The sequence below is a fragment of the Penicillium alfredii genome (assembly GCF_028826965.1).
Source record: "Penicillium alfredii strain IBT 34128 chromosome Unknown utg000001l_segment0_segment0, whole genome shotgun sequence".
Classification (NCBI taxonomy): domain Eukaryota; kingdom Fungi; phylum Ascomycota; class Eurotiomycetes; order Eurotiales; family Aspergillaceae; genus Penicillium; species Penicillium alfredii.
Window position 1 is genome coordinate 3,103,923 of NW_026622698.1, and position 17,238 is coordinate 3,121,160.

At 54.2% G+C, this 17,238-nt stretch overlaps 9 protein-coding genes across 9 annotated transcripts; 5 read left to right on the forward strand and 4 right to left on the reverse strand.

Moving 5' to 3' along the window:
- Positions 1–1,184: 1,184 nt before the first annotated feature.
- NUU61_001195 (uncharacterized protein) lies at positions 1,185–1,858 on the reverse strand (the record flags this gene model as incomplete). Its single annotated transcript, XM_056651777.1, has 2 exons — positions 1,185–1,350; positions 1,560–1,858. 2 exons carry the CDS (start codon positions 1,856–1,858, stop codon positions 1,185–1,187), a joined length of 465 nt encoding a protein of 154 aa, XP_056516627.1.
- A 99-nt stretch (positions 1,859–1,957) lies between these two features.
- Positions 1,958–3,203, reverse strand: NUU61_001196 (Aldolase-type TIM barrel; the record flags this gene model as incomplete). The annotated part of the gene is made up of 3 exons (XM_056651778.1): positions 1,958–2,238; positions 2,318–2,361; positions 2,410–3,203. 3 exons carry the CDS (start codon positions 3,201–3,203, stop codon positions 1,958–1,960), a joined length of 1,119 nt encoding a protein of 372 aa, XP_056516628.1.
- A 729-nt stretch (positions 3,204–3,932) lies between these two features.
- Positions 3,933–5,365, forward strand: NUU61_001197 (NCBP3 domain-containing protein; the record flags this gene model as incomplete). Its single annotated transcript, XM_056651779.1, has 2 exons — positions 3,933–4,049; positions 4,112–5,365. 2 exons carry the CDS (start codon positions 3,933–3,935, stop codon positions 5,363–5,365), a joined length of 1,371 nt encoding a protein of 456 aa, XP_056516629.1.
- Positions 5,366–5,808: 443 nt separating this feature from the next.
- Positions 5,809–7,437, forward strand: NUU61_001198 (uncharacterized protein; the record flags this gene model as incomplete). The annotated part of the gene is made up of 2 exons (XM_056651780.1): positions 5,809–6,067; positions 6,173–7,437. The coding sequence occupies 2 exons, from the start codon at positions 5,809–5,811 to the stop codon at positions 7,435–7,437; spliced, it is 1,524 nt and encodes a 507-aa protein (XP_056516630.1).
- Positions 7,438–7,983: 546 nt separating this feature from the next.
- On the reverse strand, positions 7,984–8,614 carry NUU61_001199 (60S ribosomal eL29 domain-containing protein; the record flags this gene model as incomplete). The annotated part of the gene is made up of 4 exons (XM_056651781.1): positions 7,984–8,019; positions 8,107–8,209; positions 8,364–8,505; positions 8,608–8,614. 4 exons carry the CDS (start codon positions 8,612–8,614, stop codon positions 7,984–7,986), a joined length of 288 nt encoding a protein of 95 aa, XP_056516631.1.
- Positions 8,615–9,379: 765 nt separating this feature from the next.
- Positions 9,380–10,243, forward strand: NUU61_001200 (F1F0 ATP synthase subunit delta; the record flags this gene model as incomplete). The annotated part of the gene is made up of 6 exons (XM_056651782.1): positions 9,380–9,511; positions 9,580–9,602; positions 9,686–9,816; positions 9,917–10,005; positions 10,062–10,151; positions 10,211–10,243. 6 exons carry the CDS (start codon positions 9,380–9,382, stop codon positions 10,241–10,243), a joined length of 498 nt encoding a protein of 165 aa, XP_056516632.1.
- A 200-nt stretch (positions 10,244–10,443) lies between these two features.
- Positions 10,444–11,877, forward strand: NUU61_001201 (uncharacterized protein; the record flags this gene model as incomplete). The annotated part of the gene is made up of 1 exon (XM_056651783.1): positions 10,444–11,877. The coding sequence occupies one exon, from the start codon at positions 10,444–10,446 to the stop codon at positions 11,875–11,877; it is 1,434 nt and encodes a 477-aa protein (XP_056516633.1).
- A 784-nt stretch (positions 11,878–12,661) lies between these two features.
- NUU61_001202 (uncharacterized protein) lies at positions 12,662–15,066 on the reverse strand (the record flags this gene model as incomplete). The annotated part of the gene is made up of 3 exons (XM_056651784.1): positions 12,662–14,428; positions 14,486–14,853; positions 14,916–15,066. 3 exons carry the CDS (start codon positions 15,064–15,066, stop codon positions 12,662–12,664), a joined length of 2,286 nt encoding a protein of 761 aa, XP_056516634.1.
- Positions 15,067–15,716: 650 nt separating this feature from the next.
- Positions 15,717–16,745, forward strand: NUU61_001203 (putative L-cystine transporter; the record flags this gene model as incomplete). Its single annotated transcript, XM_056651785.1, has 4 exons — positions 15,717–15,760; positions 15,818–15,835; positions 15,889–16,327; positions 16,401–16,745. 4 exons carry the CDS (start codon positions 15,717–15,719, stop codon positions 16,743–16,745), a joined length of 846 nt encoding a protein of 281 aa, XP_056516635.1.
- Positions 16,746–17,238: the final 493 nt, after the last annotated feature.

Here is a 17,238-nt window from a genome sequence, read left to right on the forward strand (position 1 = left end):
AATATCCGTGAGTATATTCATTGGGCAACGGCAGACAATCCATAGCCCTACCCACCTTTCCATCCAGCGGGCTCTGTGATCCCAACACGCGGTCCCTAGTCTCCAGTCTCCCCCCTCCACGCCAGCCACACCACTGACATGACGGCCTACCCGACGGGTCCATGCCGCCCCCCTCCTTCTCCACCAGAGAATCAATAGTCTCGTGGAACCACACATGGACAAGGTCACAAAAAAGTAGCGTCCAAGCTCGTGGAGTGTGGCTTGCCGGGAACGAGCTGACCAGCTTGAAACCGCAACGAGGGTGTTGACGCAAGGGGTGAAAGAGAAGAAAAAGAAAGACGGCCATGCAAGGTTTGCCCTCTTTCTCTCCCCTTTTTGGGCTCTTTGTCTTTGTCTTGATTTTGGCTGAATATGGGTCCAACCACACTTTCCGAGGCCTCTGTCCCCTGGTTTCTAGGGTGATCTACCCCGGTCTTGGGTTCTTTGTTTGCCAGGATACTTGCCAGTGTCTATCTTGTCTCTTGGGATCTCTTTCTCTATCTTTCCCTTGCAAGCGCCCATCCCGTCGGATTCCTTTCTCATGGTGTGCACGCGTTGGCTTTCCGCTTTGTCACCGAGAACCCATGCCCGTTGCCATGTATTATTGGCTGGTACAATAGAAAGTTAGAACAGTTGATTTCAACCAATACTGATAATGATACCGATCTTCTGCTTGGCTGTCGATTGTAAGAAAAGAGACCTGATCTATCAACCCCCCGCGCAATACCTGCGTCCTGTCCTGCACGCAATCAAGGCATAGTGTGTCTCGCGAACGTGTAACGCTTGGATATGTGGCCATGCCAGGAGTTGTCTCAGGGAGGGCATGTCATGTATGTTGGTGCTTGGATCTCTTCTCGCGGTGTTTTGGCTGGAATAGACATGCCGCATTAGGGCGAGAAAGCAGGCGCTGATGGGTCTGCTTGGTCAAATCTGGTGCTGCATGCACGACACTCGATAGGGTCGATGTATGGAATATGTATTCTATGGAATGGATGCCATGGCATGTTTCTTGAATTTCTTGAATTTCTTGGGCACTCTTGATATATATATGTTGCACCCGTAGTTGCATTATATTACTCGTTGATGTCGTACCATGATTAATAGAATACACAGAACAGACCAGAAAGGACTAGAGAATGGCTGGACTACACCCGGACGAAAACTGGCCTCGTCTCAATCGGACAGTCGACCTCGACCTCACATCCACCAGAGTATACCTTCTCCGCATCCCAAAGCTTCCATGAGGCTCCCGCAGGCAGATAAGCCGTGATCTTGCGCTGTCCGGCCTCAAACACCGGCACAACCAAGTACCTCGGCCCAAACATATATTGAGACTCAATATCCCATGCACCCCGGTCCCGGGAAACTCATAGAACAGCGTCCGAATCACTGGCGAGCCCTTCTCATGCGCTTCATGTTCAACCCCCGAGTATACTCGCGGAGCCGCTCCCGGATCCCAATATACTTCTTGCAGATTTCGTACACCTCGTCGCCATACGACCAGATCTCGTTATCCGCACCATTGGCCGTGGGCTGGCTCGCCGGCTTGGGCTCGCGGTCCCCATTGGAACCAGCGTGTGAACAGCTCGCGGAACGCTGGGTGGTCGGGGTTGCCGCCGTGGAACCCGCCTATATCGGTCGTCCACCAGGGAATACCTGCCAGCCCCATGTTCAGGCCGGCTGCGAGCTGGTTGTGGAACGACGCCCACGACGACGCGATGTCGACGCGATGTCGCCGCTCCAGATCAGCGCGCCGTATTGTTGGCTGCCGGTCCAGGCGCAGCAGGTTCACGATGTTGGTTTGGCCGGCCACTTGCATGCCCTCGTAGAATCCCCGCGCGTATTCTTTGGGGAAGATGTTCCCAATCTGCAGGTTGCTGCCGCCGTGGTACCGGTAGATGTCGAAGTCGTAGACGGATTATTCGGGCTCGGCTTCGTCTAGCCAGGAGACTTGGATCTCTTTGTCGTAGTGGTTTTTTTTGGCTTTGTGCCATACATATTCCCGGGCTGCTGGGTTTGTTGCATCGAAGCGGGTGATGTTGCCGTCGCATTGCATCGCCACGCGAACTCCGCGGTCGTGGCGGATCAGAAGCCCGCGCTCGAGCATTTCGGGATAGTTCTCGGATGCATTTTCGACTGTTGGCCAGATGGAGACCATTAGCTTCACCTTGAGCTCGTCGAGCTCCTTGACCATGGCATCTGAAATGTGCAGAGTTCGGGTCAGATATAGAACATAAATCATGAGGTTGTAGGTTAGTGAATAACACAAATGAATCACGCTCCGGAATCCGGCCAGAATTCTGAATCAAACTTCCACTTCCCCTGATGCTTCCAGTGAAAAAAGTCTATGACAATCAGGTCTAGAGGCACATTTCGCCGCCTGTATTCGCGAACAACCTCCAGCAGCTGCTCCTGCTCCCAATAGCGGAGTTTGCACTGCCAGAACCCAGTCCATACTCGGGCATCATAGGCACATACCCTGTGACCCAGGCGTATGCCTCTTCAATCTCGGCTGGCGTGTCACTAGCAACCACCCAGTAATCCAGTGCCCGTGTCCAATATGCCTCGAAGCTCATGACTTTAGTCCCCAATGCCGCTCGTCCAATGGCCGGGTTATTCCACAGAAAGCCGTACCCGCGTGAGGATAGAGCAAAGGGCACACTCGCTTGCGAGTTGCGGTGCGCTAGCTCCAGGTCTGTACCCTTGAGGTTCAGATGAGGCTGCTGATACTGGCCCATGCCGAAGACCTTTTCTTGGGGGCCCAGAGACTCGAATCGCATGTTTAGATTGCAGTCTCCGCCGAGAATTGGCCAGAGCGCGCGCGCTTCAATCTCTAATGCACTGCATTTGGGATCGAGGAGGTCTTGTCGGTTCCGGGCGTACTCCTCGAGGAGCTTGGTTCCTTTCGAGTTGTAGATCGTGATCTTTCCCCGCTGTGAAACGGCTGCAGTGATCTTGCCATTCGTGATAACTGCTTCCTGGCCCAGCGGTATCTTGGTTATCGGGGTTAGAGTGGCTGGTTTGATGGAGAGAACCCGGTCGTCGAGGGGCATCGAGGCCAGCTTGGTGGCCCGGACGCGGAATGCATTCTCTCCCCAGGGCTGAATCCAGAGAAGATGATCGTCAAAACGGAAGATTAGCTTGTTTTCTTCTGAATAGAGCATCTTGACTTGAAATAGAACCTGTTCGATTAGTTGGGTATATCTCGAAAGGCATCGATATCAGACAACACCCAAGGCAAACCAGTCCGATTTAAAAGGCCGGGGTGGGCAGACGCCGAGAGTATGCCATTGCCCCTCATCACCAGCTCCAGCAATGACTATCCTTTGAGGATCGCAATTTCGCCCTCAGAAATGCTCTGGTGGAGACGAGAATAGGCTAAATTTGACCGGAAAGAACACGGCCATCTGCCCGCCTGCTTTGATGTCATTCCCATATTCTGCTGCGTACCAAAATAGACTTTCAAAAGCTGGAATGAATTTGATGAGGTCGGTAAAGAACTTCTGTGCAATTGAAACTGTTGGAGCATCTCAAGAGGAGATGACAGCCGCAACTTGGCAACGCCGGAGCTCCATAATGTCGATTCAAGGCCAACTCAACCGCCAATTGACGGCACAATCCGAGATAAATTTCTTTTTCATGCAAAATATTCGAATCCCCGCTGTTCCCACTATCGACTTCGAGGATGGCAACGATGATCGGCATCGATGTTGACGTGGATTGCTGATGTTCATTGTTGCGGCATGGCCACCGTCAGCCGCACTATTCCCGATTTAGAGCATCCCAGCTTCACGTTTTCACCGTGGCCTCTCCACACTTCACTTTCCCTCCACGCGCCACCTTATATACCCTTTCAATTCGTCATCTACAACCTTCTGGCACCTTTCCTCATCATGGAGGCTGCCCATCTGTCATCTGTAGCCAACCAAGCCCCCGATGCCTCCATGGATATCGATATGGACCTTGATCTGGGCCCGGAACCGGAGCCGGAGCCGGAGCCCATTCAAACGGTGAGTGATTACTCTAGTCGCATATCCTGTCTTCGCGCGCTAATTTATCCTCGGCTTTCTAGGAATCGGCGACACGCGCAGAGGACGCAGCTGATCCGTTCACGGAGGAGGCCGTCTACGAAAAGGTTCATGTTCGCGGCGTGGATGAACTGACTACGGACCACATCAAACAATTTGCTCTCAGCCACTACGACCGCGAAGAGCCCACGCGTATCGAATGGATCGACGACACCTCCGCCAACATCATCTACACCTCCACCGAGTCCGGCCTCCAAGCGCTGGCGGCCTTTACACAAGTTAACGGCGAAGAGGATGCTTCGGCCCTCCCTCCACTGCGCCTTCGCTCAGCGAAGCTTCTGTCGTCACACCCCGACTCGGTCCTTCAAGTGCGATCAGCTGTCAAGACAGATCGCAAGCAGCCGCGTGCCCACGAAAAGAGTCGATTTTACCTCATGCACCCCGAGCACGACCCCCGCGAGCGTCTGCGCCAGGAGCTCGCGGACCGACGCCGAAACGGTGAGGCGGACGATGGTGATTACACGCGCCGCCGGTTTGACGACAGGGAGCACCGCCGGCGCCGCGACCGCGATGGCGACCTGTTCAATGCCGACATGTACGATGATCGGGGCGCGTCGAGCTACTCAGACTCGGACCGCGGGCGAGGTGGGCGCAGACGTCGTGGCCCGCGAGAACTGTTCCCCGAGGATGATGACCGGGCATCGGGACGTCTTCGCAACCGCAGCGCGTCCCCGGGACGAGACACTCTGGAGGACCGCGATCGCATTGAGCGGGCCGGTCACAACGGTCGCCGACAATTCCGCGAGCGGTCTCCACAGTTGAGCCGAAATACCGGCAAGGAGCTCTTCCCGTCCGCTGGCGAGTCCAACTCCGGCGCGCGCGAACTCTTCCCCAACAAGCCCACCTCCAGCTATATCCCCAAGGGACAACCGCCCAGCAAAGCCAGCAACCACCGTCGCTCAGATGCCTTTGATGCTTCCGACGAGACGGCAGATCCGCTGGGCCGACGGATCACCGCTCCCTTTGGGGATGGGCACGTCGAATCCACGCGAAACGCTAATGTTGAGCTTTTCCCCGATTCCGCTCGGAACGAAGCCCATATCCGTGGGGCGGCGAGGGAAGACCAGGGATTTGCTATCCGGGGCGCGGCTAACGGCATGTCCATCAAGGGCCGAGGCGCCTCGGTGCGCGAGCTGTTCCCGTCCAAGTACAACAGCAATGCGGAGAAGGAGCTGTTTGCCGGGACGCTCGAAGGGCGTGGTGGCCGTCGACGGAGAGCCGAGGATATGTTTAGCTGAGCACAGCGAGAGATGGAAGCTCGGCATTATCTGGTTTTCTTTCATGTTTTCGTTCTCTTTTCTTTTCCAATGATGTAAAGTTTCATCGGTGGCATGGTTGATATCCGGCGTTATGGATTCCACGGGAGGCATGGGAGAATGGATTTTGAGAATATTCGCATACAGCACATACCCTGCTCTAGAAATTGGTTTATAGCCTTGACGATTTCCGATGTTTACAGCATTCATACTGCGATCATAGTGAAGTTTTTACACACACTTGGTATGGTCCTGTAAGTCGGCTAGGGATGGAATCAATAACCTTATGCAAGTCAATTGAAAATCCATCAATGGCAGATATCCGGTCTGTGTTAGGGTTGACAGGTGGATGATGGGTGGTCACCAGCGACTACCAATAAATATCTCGCGCCACCTCACAATGAACAACTTCCACCACCTCGGCTATGGCACCCACCACCGCAGTAGACGCTCTCGCCAGCGCCCTGGTAGCTCGGTTCCTGCGCACAAACGACTACTCCGAGACGCTGCAGGCTTTTATCCACGAGGCTGGTCTGCGCGCTGACGTGGGGCAGACCTCGGGCGACGACACCAACCACTGGACCATTCAAAGCTTGCTCGAAGAGAAGCGCACGTTCGAACAGAGCGTGAGTTTCGAACGGTATGGAGCAGACCGTGCTGAGTCGGATCGGTGGAGCGTGCCCGGTGAGTTTGTATTCCTCAATGTTGGATGTTGGATGTATCCAACTGTGCCTCGTCATTTCCGCCACAGGCTTGGATCACTTGTAGCGCTCTACTAACCTCTTCCAGCGCCATCAAAACCAACGGTCGTTCAGACCCCGACATCCGCGAACCTTCTCGCTGCATCCGTAGAACTGTGGCAGCAGCCCCGCAATGGCGGCGATGAAAATGCGCCGGACACACCAGCGCGACCTTACATTATATCCACAGGTGCAGACCGACAAGTCCATCTTCTGGAGACTGTCTCAGGGCATTCCGCGGTGACCTCTTTCACAGGTCTGTCGGACTCGCCCGTGCTTTCATACGTGTCGATCCTCCAGGGCCGATATGTCCTGATGACCAATATGTCCGGCCAACTGCTGCTCCAGCACGACTCCGAGATTCTGGATCGACGGAAGGACCACTCGAAATATGCAGTCAAGGTGACTGCATACCAAGACCCGGTCGAGCCTGAATCTTCGTCCACCAAGTGGTGGGTGGCCACCGCCGGTTGGGATGCCACCATCTTCTTGTACCGTCTCGATATCCCCGACAGCGAAGAGGCTGCGCCGGTAATCGGTGAGCCTGCTGCACGGGTCAAACTTGCTACGAATCCAGAATCGTTGCTTTTTGTGCGCCATGTCGACTCCGACGAACTGCTTCTATTGGCCTCGCGCCGGGATTCGACCTATATCTACTACTACCAGGTGCAACCAACACCAGCAACAAACATCTCTCCACACGAGAGTGGGAGTGATCCCGCACCGAACTCATCACTGCCAGAATGCAGGCTCCTTGGAAAGCAAAACCTAGCACCGCACTCCAATGCCTGGGTTGCGTTTTCGCCCGCCCACATGGCACTCAGCCCGAATGACCCGGGCCTCTTGGCTGTCGCCACCTCCGCCCTTCCTCATTTGAAGGTCATTATCGTGCGCCTGCTATTCCCGTGGTCAGACGCAGGTGACGAAAGCAATGCAGCAGACACAGAGGTCTCTATGACGCAGGCGTCGCAGGCCCTGGCATCCTTGGCACTGCAGAACCGCGAAGACGCCGCCATCCTGGTCCAGGCGAACTCTTTTGCGCCGCAGACGGCCTACTCGACGCCGCAGGTCGCCTGGCGGCCTGACGGGTCGGGTATCTGGGTCAATGGGGACGACGGGGTAGTTCGCGGGATCGAGACGAAGACCGGGAAGGTGGTTGCTCTGCTGAAGAACGGCCATGAGCCCGGTTGCAAGGTACGCACGATTTGGGCGGGTCATGTCTCCGTACCTCGTGCAGGCGAAGACCGTGCCCGAGAAGAATGGGTTATTAGTGGCGGATTTGATAAACGATTGATTGTCTGGAAAGTTGAATGATAGCATTTGTATATATAGCTATTCGCTCTACGTTCAAATGAAATGACTTGTTTACGAGATGTAGCCCTCCATCCAGACACCCTTCCGCCATCGAGCAGGGATCGAGAAAGGGTGAATGGTAAGTGTGAAGGGCTTGGGGTCTGCTCTTGGCACGTAAAAAATCCTTCAGCGAGCGCGCATAAAATAGGCACGTGGCTGTACACACATATGCCGGGAGATTGGGGGAGCTTGCAAGATCAAGCTCGATAGTGATCCTTAAAAGCGCATGGAACAGCAGAAGAGAGAAGAAATAAACCAAAAGCGGACGGTCCACTTAAGGCATTGGCACTGCGATGTGCACACTCGAATGAAGCCTGTTGATTTCTTGTATTTCACACAACCCGGGACTTGGCGCGCAAAGGAGTAAAGGCAGAAACCCAGGCTCTATTCGACACAGCGGACCGATCCTCGATCATCGCACGACTTGTACGTCGGATCCTCTGCGCCCTCGAGATTCCTTTTCATGATTCCTTTTTTGGGTTTGGTTTTTCTTCTAATATCCTCCGTTTATGCGACCTCACGCTTGCCCTCCTTGCGCTCCTTCTGTTCGAGGAGTTAGTATCCGTTGCGGGGCCACCACCAAGCTGGATGTATAGCTGGGACTGGTGGTCCTTGGGTGATTCAACGTACCAGCGCCTTCATGGTGCCGTGCAGAGCGTGACGGTGGTTGCGGCGGAACTTGGGGTCGACACCCTTCAGGGAGGGGTAACGGTGGGTCTTAGGCTTCTTGATACTGTTCGGGGGGTTAGCTGGCTGGGTTCAGGTGCGTACGACAGCGTATGTCGCGTTGAAAATGGGCCGGGAATGGACGAGGGGGCCGAGGCTGATCGCTCCAATGGAGATTCGAGGCGATCATGCGCAGTCTTCTAATCGACAGTCGATCGAACCTCTGCGTCTCGGTTTCCATATCCATCGCTCCCGGCCCATTCACACACATGTCCATTTTTCCAACGGCCGGGGGTCGGGGGAGTACACACCCGTTACGGTGAGCCTTCTGGCTGTTGTGGTGCTGGGACGCGTTCTTCGACTCTGAGACGATATGTTAGGGGTGTGCTTTCAAATTTTTTTCTGTCTTTTTCCATGGGTCGCCTTTCCCACTGAAGCCGAATAGAATAGGATGGGACAACGTACTGGCCATCTTGACGGTTGGTGATTGACGAGGATGGTGGAAGAGAGGAACGGGAACGTCAGGCCCAGGAGTCACATTTGCCTAGGGCTCGTCGTTGTGTGGGCTCGCTTATCGTGCACGGACCAATTCACTCTGTAAGTGCCCAAGTCTCTGCCGAGTTATGTGTATGCTTTCGATGTTATACGGCATACTCGACAAATATGCATATGACGAGTGCAAGGATATCATTTACGCATTTAACCTGGCCTTTCGTTATATGTTGTCTGTGTGGAATTCTGGGCTTCTGAAAGAATTTCATACAAACCACGTGACATACCCAAATATAAGACCACGTGATGTCATACACATCCGGACTTTTCAACGCGGAATATACAAGACCTCTTAAATATAGAACTTGATGCTATTGGTATACCAGAGATGAGAAATCCTGTGGTTCAATCGATGGATTATTCTGCAATGATACCAGCAGTTCGGTCTCAAGGTTGCTCTCCCTGTCAAGTCAAGACAAAACTTCTTTGCAAAAATGAAATAAAAGGGCATATCAAAGACGAAAATCCATAATAATGCCATATCCTTCTTTTTATTAGACTGTTTTGCTTCCTTGTATCATGCATAGCCCAAACGTAGTGTTGGAGCCTGTTTACACAAACACTAACCTGGTAAGTGCCCGGCCCACCACGTGACCGCGCTAGGGAACAACCGGCATTCCGACTTCGACCTTTGCACCGCAACTCCAGGATACTCCTAGTCGTTCCACCTCCCACCCATTGCATAATGAGCTCGCTCCGTTTCGCTCGCTCTGCCCTGAGGGCCCGTCCCTCCCTCTTCAGCGCTCCCATCCAGCGCCGAGGCTACGCGGAGGCTGTCGCCGACAAGATCAAGCTGTCCCTGACCCTGCCTCACCAGGTGCGTTGAGCCGACTTGAATATCATCTCTCTTTGGTCTCCTTACTGACTTTTTGTCCCATCTGATAGACCATCTACCGCTCGACCGGCGTGTATGTCATCCCTTTTGTTGCGACCATCCCCTCGGTGTCTTCGCCTCCCAATCCCAGGAACTGACTCGTCTTCGCGATCACAGTACCCAGGTCAACATCCCCGCCGCCTCCGGTGAGATGGGTGTTCTCGCCAACCACGTCCCCTCCATCGAGCAGCTCAAGCCCGGTCTCGTTGAGATTGTTGAGGAGGGCGGCTCTACCAAGCAGTACTTCCGTATGTTCGACCCTTGCACGCCCGCAATATCAGTTTATGCTGGTCCGCCATCCAATCAAAACGAACAAGAAACTAACAGCGGTCTTTTCTATTTTTGCAGTCTCCGGTGGTTTCGCTGTCGTCCAGCCTGACTCTCAGCTGAGCATTAACGCTGTCGAGGGTTTCCCCCTGGAGGAGTTCAGCGCCGACGTAGGTTTTCCGCAGTGATTCTCGAGCGAACTGTGCTGACATCTTCCCCAACACAGGCTATCCGCAACCAGGTCACTGAGGCCCAGAAGATCGCCAGCGGCAGCGGCAGCGAGCAGGACATCGCCGAGGCCAAGATCGAGCTGGAGGTAAGACCCGTTCCAACCTATTTCATAGATCTGTGCATTTTGACTGACATTTTTTTCAGGTGCTGGAGACCCTGCAGGCTCACGTCAAATAGACTGATGTACATAACCTCTTGCGCACCTCATCCCTTAACCTGTAGAATTATAGCAATTCTCATCTGTTTCCACTTTTCCTTCCGCTTGGCTTCGGCCACTGCTGTAGAGGGGCACCTTCCCCATTGGGTGCATACGGCCCTGCCTTCTCTTCGTCTGCTCATTCGAATTTTGCTTCTCCATTCTCTTCCAAGGTTGCGCCATGCGATCGATGAAATCAGGTCCTCTGGGAATCATTGACACTCGGTTGACGATGACCGAATCCACAGCCGACGGCTTGCTCTCCCCAACTTTTGCGTCCGTCCTTGAATTCGATGGCCAGGTGCAGAGACCGCCAGATGCCCAGAGACCCGACCATGCGATCTACGGCGCCCGTCCGATGAAGCAAGGGTTCAGTCCAGATGAAGTTCGCGAACCATTTCGCGGCCTGGGTGCTGGCAAACGGTATCCTCGACTGGAGCTCGATGTCGCCGTGGACCAGTATCATACCCTCGACGGATTCATGGAGCCCGCAAACCCTCAGAACACCCCCGCATCGAACAGCGAACAAGCTAGCAACCATGGAATCTGCCAGCGCTGCGAGGCCGAGAATCTGCGCACCGAGTCTGCGTCGCAGAAGCGGGAATTGTCATACAACTGGTTTGACGGCAAACTCGAGGAAAGTTTCGCAGAGTCAGGCGATGAAGGAGAGTGGCCAAAATTCCACAAACAGCCCTTGTCTGCCGACAGTGAGCCGTTTGGCGTACCCCCTATCACTGCGATGAATAACTTCCAGCAGACGTCCAATGCCTACTCTGCCAAAGACCTCGAAGATCCCGTGTCGCCGGTGAGATATATCCGGTTCTCTCCTGATACCTCTCCATCACGTCCGTCTCCACTGATCCAGCGCCCGCTTCCTTCGGTTGAACGAAACCGGGATTATATTTCTTCGTACCGCCAGAAGAAGCAGTTTGAGAAATGGAAAGGAACCCAGCGATCTCATGCTCAGCGACTTTCTCCCTATCATAGCCCTTCTAAGACCCCCCAGCTACGGGTCAACTACCTCAACAAGAGACCTGACATTCACTTTTCATCTCTGTCCAATCTGCCTTTTGCAAAGAGTGTCCAGTGTTGCATTCAACCCCAGGATGAACCGGGTCATGATGCGACGGGAGCTACAGTCCCGGAAATCACAGACGTTGCCGCGGATGGCTCGATGCCAGCGCATAGAGCTGCCTCACAGAATCGAATTGAATTCATCGCTATCTCCTTGTCTCTTTACAGACTCCGAAATCCTGAGCAATCTTCTCCAGGGGCGCGCGCATCTATGTTCCAAGTGCGAATGAACTCAACGACCTTCACAACTGACGCCTTGCCCGACAAGAAACGCATCGTGTGCCGGTCACCCGCTGACGAACTGCTCCTGCATATCAGCCTCATTATTCCCGGGATAGTTCTACAAGTCCCTCTAGCTGTCCTGTCGGCTGTGCAACGAATTCACGGTTCTCGAATCGGCAATGCAGCCCTTGCCATTGCTAATGCCATCCTGTCTCTGGCAGTTACATCGATCATCTATGTGATGTCTCTCTGTGGCCTGGATGTTAGCTGCTACTGGAAATCAAGTGTGAGCCACCGCAGCAAAACACCCACGCCTTGATAGTGGACTATATCTCAACTATCGGGGCATGGCCTTACAGGGAGTGTTCAAACCAGTCTTACATGTTTTATTGACTCGAGTGCTGACTTGGTCGTTCTTTTTTTTGATTTGAAGATGCTTGTGTTTGTTTCATGATGCGGTTTGTGGTTAGGAGCTGGCCGAGTGGTTAACTCTACATTGACGGCAGAGTAGTGATCCGGTGAAAGGCTGTTTACATTATATCTCCCGCGGTCGAAGTTTTGAAATTCAATCCATTTCATTTTATGCGTTGTTGATATTCTCAATTCTCCATAAGACAGGAAAAGTCAACGCATGAATGGCATGATGACACGGTATATCTGAACCACGATAATAAAAGAAAGAGAGAAAAAAAAAAGGACATAGCCACCGACCTGGTGATCAGTTTGCATATTCGCTGGCAATCATGAGAAATGAGAAGATAAAACCAATGAGAAAAGAAGCAGAAGAATCTACCTAATGAAATCATATCCATCGCCTCAATGACACATCCAAAGACACATAAGAAAAAGAAAGAAAACAACATGTCAAAAATCCATCAGAAGCATCGTTCGTAAGGCAGGGTCCATTCATAGCGACACCGGAGAAAAGCTCGGGGGAAACAGAAAGAACTCATTTTATACAAGCCATAAGCAGTGCCTGGGACAGATCAGAGCACGCAAAGGAATAGAGGAAACACAAATGAGAAAAGAAAAATGGACATGAGGAAAAAAAAAGGGAAAAGAGGACAAACAGAATGCTGGAGGCGTAGTATTACTTATTACTGTCAAGTAAACTCGACGCCGTGCGGCTGCTGTCTATCTTGACGGGCGCGCGCTCGCTCCGCTCGACGCCGTCTGCGGTTGTTCGCGTAGGAACCACTGGCTTCAGTCCCCGTCCAGGTCCCCGGTGAAGTGACACTGCCGGGACCATAGGGCATGCTGGAGGGTGCAGGGTGCGGCACCGGCGGCGGGGGCGGCATATGGCTGACCTGCGAGTGTGGAACGAAAGAAGAAGGAGGAACACTGCCGGAGGGGGCAACGGAGGGACCTCCACCGGCAGCGGCGGTAGCAGCAGCAGCAGCCTCTTGCTCGCGCTGCATCTGCTCGGCCTGTCGGCGCTCCATCTCCTCGACGCGGCGCCACCGGTCGTTGCTGCCCTCGTTGCCGGACAACGAGCTGGCGCTGCCGGCGCGGCGACGGGAGCTGCGGCGCTCGCGACGGCGGGCTTCGCGGTTGGCGGCCGCTTCTTCTTCCGTCAGCCGGCGGAGCGTGACGTGGCGCCCGTCGTTGTGCATCTTCACTTTCACGGACACGGGTGGGGACTCGACGTGGTCCTCGCGGCGCCGGCTGTTGCTGCGGTGTCGACTACTGCTGCGATGGCGGTGGCCCGAGGCTGCGGCGGCTCCGGCGGCTCCGGCTGCTGTCCCAGATGCAAAGTCTGATCCATCATACGAATGCCGGCGGCTGGGTCGCAGGTCACCCAACAGTTCTTGGTGTGCGGGCGGTGCGGGAGGAATGTCTGATGGGGCAGCGTGGACTGCACCCGACGCGATGGGTTCAGCACTCAGAAGAGATTCTCCATGTGAGGCTTGCCGCGGTGGCCGGGTCAGGTCGGTCTCGGTGAGCTCGGTGTCCGAGTACGAGGCCGGTCTTCGTCGGTGCGGGTAGGGTCCCTCCCCGGCATGCGGCCGGCGCTTGCTGTTGGCACGCTGTATCCGCTCATCTTCCTCTTCGCGACGACGGATGTCTTCTAGACGGCGTTTGTCGTCGTCTTTGCCACGTCCAAAGAATTTCTTCATGGCGGCTAATGCACCAGCGCCCAGGAAGGCGTTGCGAGCGGTATGGGATCGGCCACCCTCGGGCTCCGTGTAATAGGTGCTGTTGTAATAGTACGACGAGCCGGGACTCTGCGGTCTGCTCGGGGGCCGGCTCGGTGGCCGGTTAAGCGGCGTGCGGTGACTCGGCTCCGGGCGTCCGTCTTCCAGCCTACTGAGCGAATCCTCAGTGTAGCTGTCGCTGCGCGAATGTGCCGGCCGGTATCGACCAGACTCGGCGTCGTCCTGGCGATTGCGGCGACGATCCCACCATTTCTTTGCGAGAAGACCGGCCCCAGCCAATGCACCAACCTCCAGCAGTTTCTTGCCCCACCCGCCATGTCGCGAACTTTCATCGGAGTACTTCTCGTCCGAAAATGAAGTGCGCGAGTCTTCGTAGGCTTGACTCGTTGTGCGGCTTCGGGGCCGTCGTCGGAACATGGATAAGAGGCCTGCTCCCAGAGCGCCACCAGCTAGTGCTTGCCCTAGGCGGTTCGGACGGTGCTCTTCCACCTCTGAAGGCCCTGTGTAATGGCTGTGTCGGGCATCGTATTCACTGCCCATGTGGTAACCTTCGGTGTCATATAAATAAGACATCACGAAGTAGACCAACAGAAGCGCAAAAGCCGCGAGCGCGAACAAAATAAAAAGTGATTTGGGGGAGCCATAGAGCGTAAGTCCCAGCGGGATCTGGACGATCCCCAGGATCGTAAGTGCACGGCCTAGCCATCGGTGAATCTGATAGACGTTAGGGTTTTGCGTTTCCAAAGCCACCTGCTGGGTTGCTCAACTTACCACTAGCTTCAACGGAACGTGATGCCGCTGTCTTTTGCTCTCCACCTTGTGTACAAACCAGCCCCACAGAATCTGGAAAATCACCATCACATAGATGGCCAGACCGATCCCATGGTGCGGGTTAGTCAGGCTTCTTTGCGGCCCGACGGCGAACCACCCCAGCACAAACACAACTGTTGTCAAAAGAAGGGTGAGGACCTGACACCAGGCATGGAGCTTAAATGCCCAAAATGGATTCCATCGTGAATAGTATCGAATGAGAAATGTGGAGAGAGGGACGAGGCCCAAGAAAACAATGGTTCCAATGACCCCATGGGCGATGATTATGGAATGGTAGCCAGCCATCTCCTTGAAGCGATTGCCCATACCTGAGATATGTCAGAATACCCTAACTCCCAACCTTGGAACTCTCCAGTCCTGGCGCACATACCATTGTATCGCATCATCTCAAAGTTTACCCCCATCAGATTGGGCAGCAGGAAAGTATCCCGCCCCTGGTCCCAGGTGCCATCACCGACATGGAGGGTGTTCGACGAGTATGTGCTGCTCCCCGGGGGCGTGAGGTCCGCATTTGGCGACATTCTTCCGATGATTCTCGAAGTTCCACGCGATCTCGAAAACCCTGGAATGTCGGAACTACCCAAGGAGATCTATCGAGACCCCCCGATCCGAAGAATGCACCATGCGACAACGGAACAAAATAGGCGACAACAATTGAAATGCAGGATGACAGCGCGCTTGGTATGTTGATCTGTCGATGATTGTAGAATAAAGGAAAAGCTTGGGAAGGGAATTGCGGTCTTCTGGCGGTGTGTGCCACAACAATTCGTGAAGAGAGGAAGTAGTCACACGAGGGTCGGATTGAAGGGAAGATGAAATTGAGAAAACGCCCAAAAGTAATCGTGAGAGAGACCTCGACAGTAGAAGAGTTGGGCGTCGTACAGAGAGGAATCACAACATGGCTGAGCCAGAGGCCCGTCAACTGTTTGCCGTTTAGGGTTTAGCGTGTCAGCGCATAACCGGGACAACCATCGGCTGACTCATCTGCATTCACACACCGCCTGCCATCTATGGATAGGCACACCCGGACAATCTCTTATCGTCACCTGACCTGATCACCATGGCCCCCAACTAGTCATGTCTTCGTGGCTTTGCTGGGTCGTTGGCTTCTTGGGGTTTGCGATTGTTGCCGGCTAGATTCTTGGGGATTGAGCATCCCTTGACGTTCAAAATGCCATCTGAACAGCTTGAGGTTTTCATCAAGGCACTTTCTCGGTAAGTTTCCCCGGGATGTCGATGATACTATCGATCATGAGACTGATAACGCGACAGCCTTCTAGGATGGATATAGTATGTGTCTTACCTCCAGTGAGGTAGCCTATGGAATCTAACCCAGCTCATAGTATGGTCTGCTGGTCAGCCTCGTTCTATCCTCAACCGATCTATAATGTGCGGCGCGGGTCGACAGCGGGTCTCTCCATCGACTTCCCGACCATCAACCTACTGGGGTTCGCCTGCTACACGATCTATACTTCATCGTTCCTCTACTCCCCCCTCATTCGCCAGCAGTATGCGTCCCGACATCCGGCGGCCAGCGAGCCGACCGTCCGCTTCAACGACTTGGCATTTGCGGTGCACGCAGTCATCATGAGCATGATCGTCTACTCGCAGTTCTGGCCGTTCATCTGGGGTTTGAATGTGTCTCGATTCCAACGGATCAGCAAGCCCATGGCGGGTCTGTTCTGGGGTTGTGTGTGGGCGCCCGTCGTGATGATTTGGGTTGTAATGTCGCGGAGCCCGGACGAAGGCCACAACCCAGCATCCTGGGCGTGGATCGACGTGGTCAGTGGATGAGCTTTCTTTTGGGGCTGGATTTCCGCTTGGGTGTGTTGAGCTAACCACGCTGAATCGCCAGGTCTATACATTTTCGTATATGAAGCTCATTATCACCGTGGTCAAGTATGTGCCGCAGGCATGGTTGAATTACAAGCGGAAGTCGACTGTCGGATGGAGTATTGTGCCCATGTTGTTGGATCTGGCTGGCGGCGTATTGTCGCTGGTGCAGCTTGTCCTGGACTCGAGCCTCCAGAGTGACTGGAGTGGCATCACGGGCAACCCGGTCAAGCTCCTGCTGGGGAATGTCACGATCTTTTTCGATCTCGTCTTCGTGGTGCAGCACTACGTACTGTACCGCGACTCCAGCACGAAATCAGACCAGACTCCCCTTCTGGCCGACCACTGGAGGGCCCGACAGGCATGAGGTTCGTGCCCAGAAGAAAATCTGGGGCCAAGTTTAAGACATGGTGTGGGGGCGTCTATTTTTGTATAGACCTGTCTTGGATGCTTCTTCACGATGTCGACCACATGGGGCGGAACTCTATTATGTCGGTAGTTAGCAGAGCCCATGTCATAGGCCAAGAGCCATTTCTCGGCATCTTTTCAAGAACACGTTGCGAGATCAGGCCTCAAGTCCCGATTTAGAAAGAGGTACAAAAAAAAAAAGAAAATAATATTCACACCTGAGTCAGGATTCATGGCGGATGAATCATTCAGCCACATCCAGGGGAGATGCGCTAGTGAGGCTCGGGAGGCACAACGCCCGGACACCGCTCCTCGTATATCGGGGGTGATCCAACTCCCGCGCCCACGGTGGATGATGAATGGTCCAGCCACGCACTGAGCATCCACTTGGGCTGAAGCCACCAATAGCCACATTCAACACCCCCCGGACACTACTCCACCGACGGTGCAAA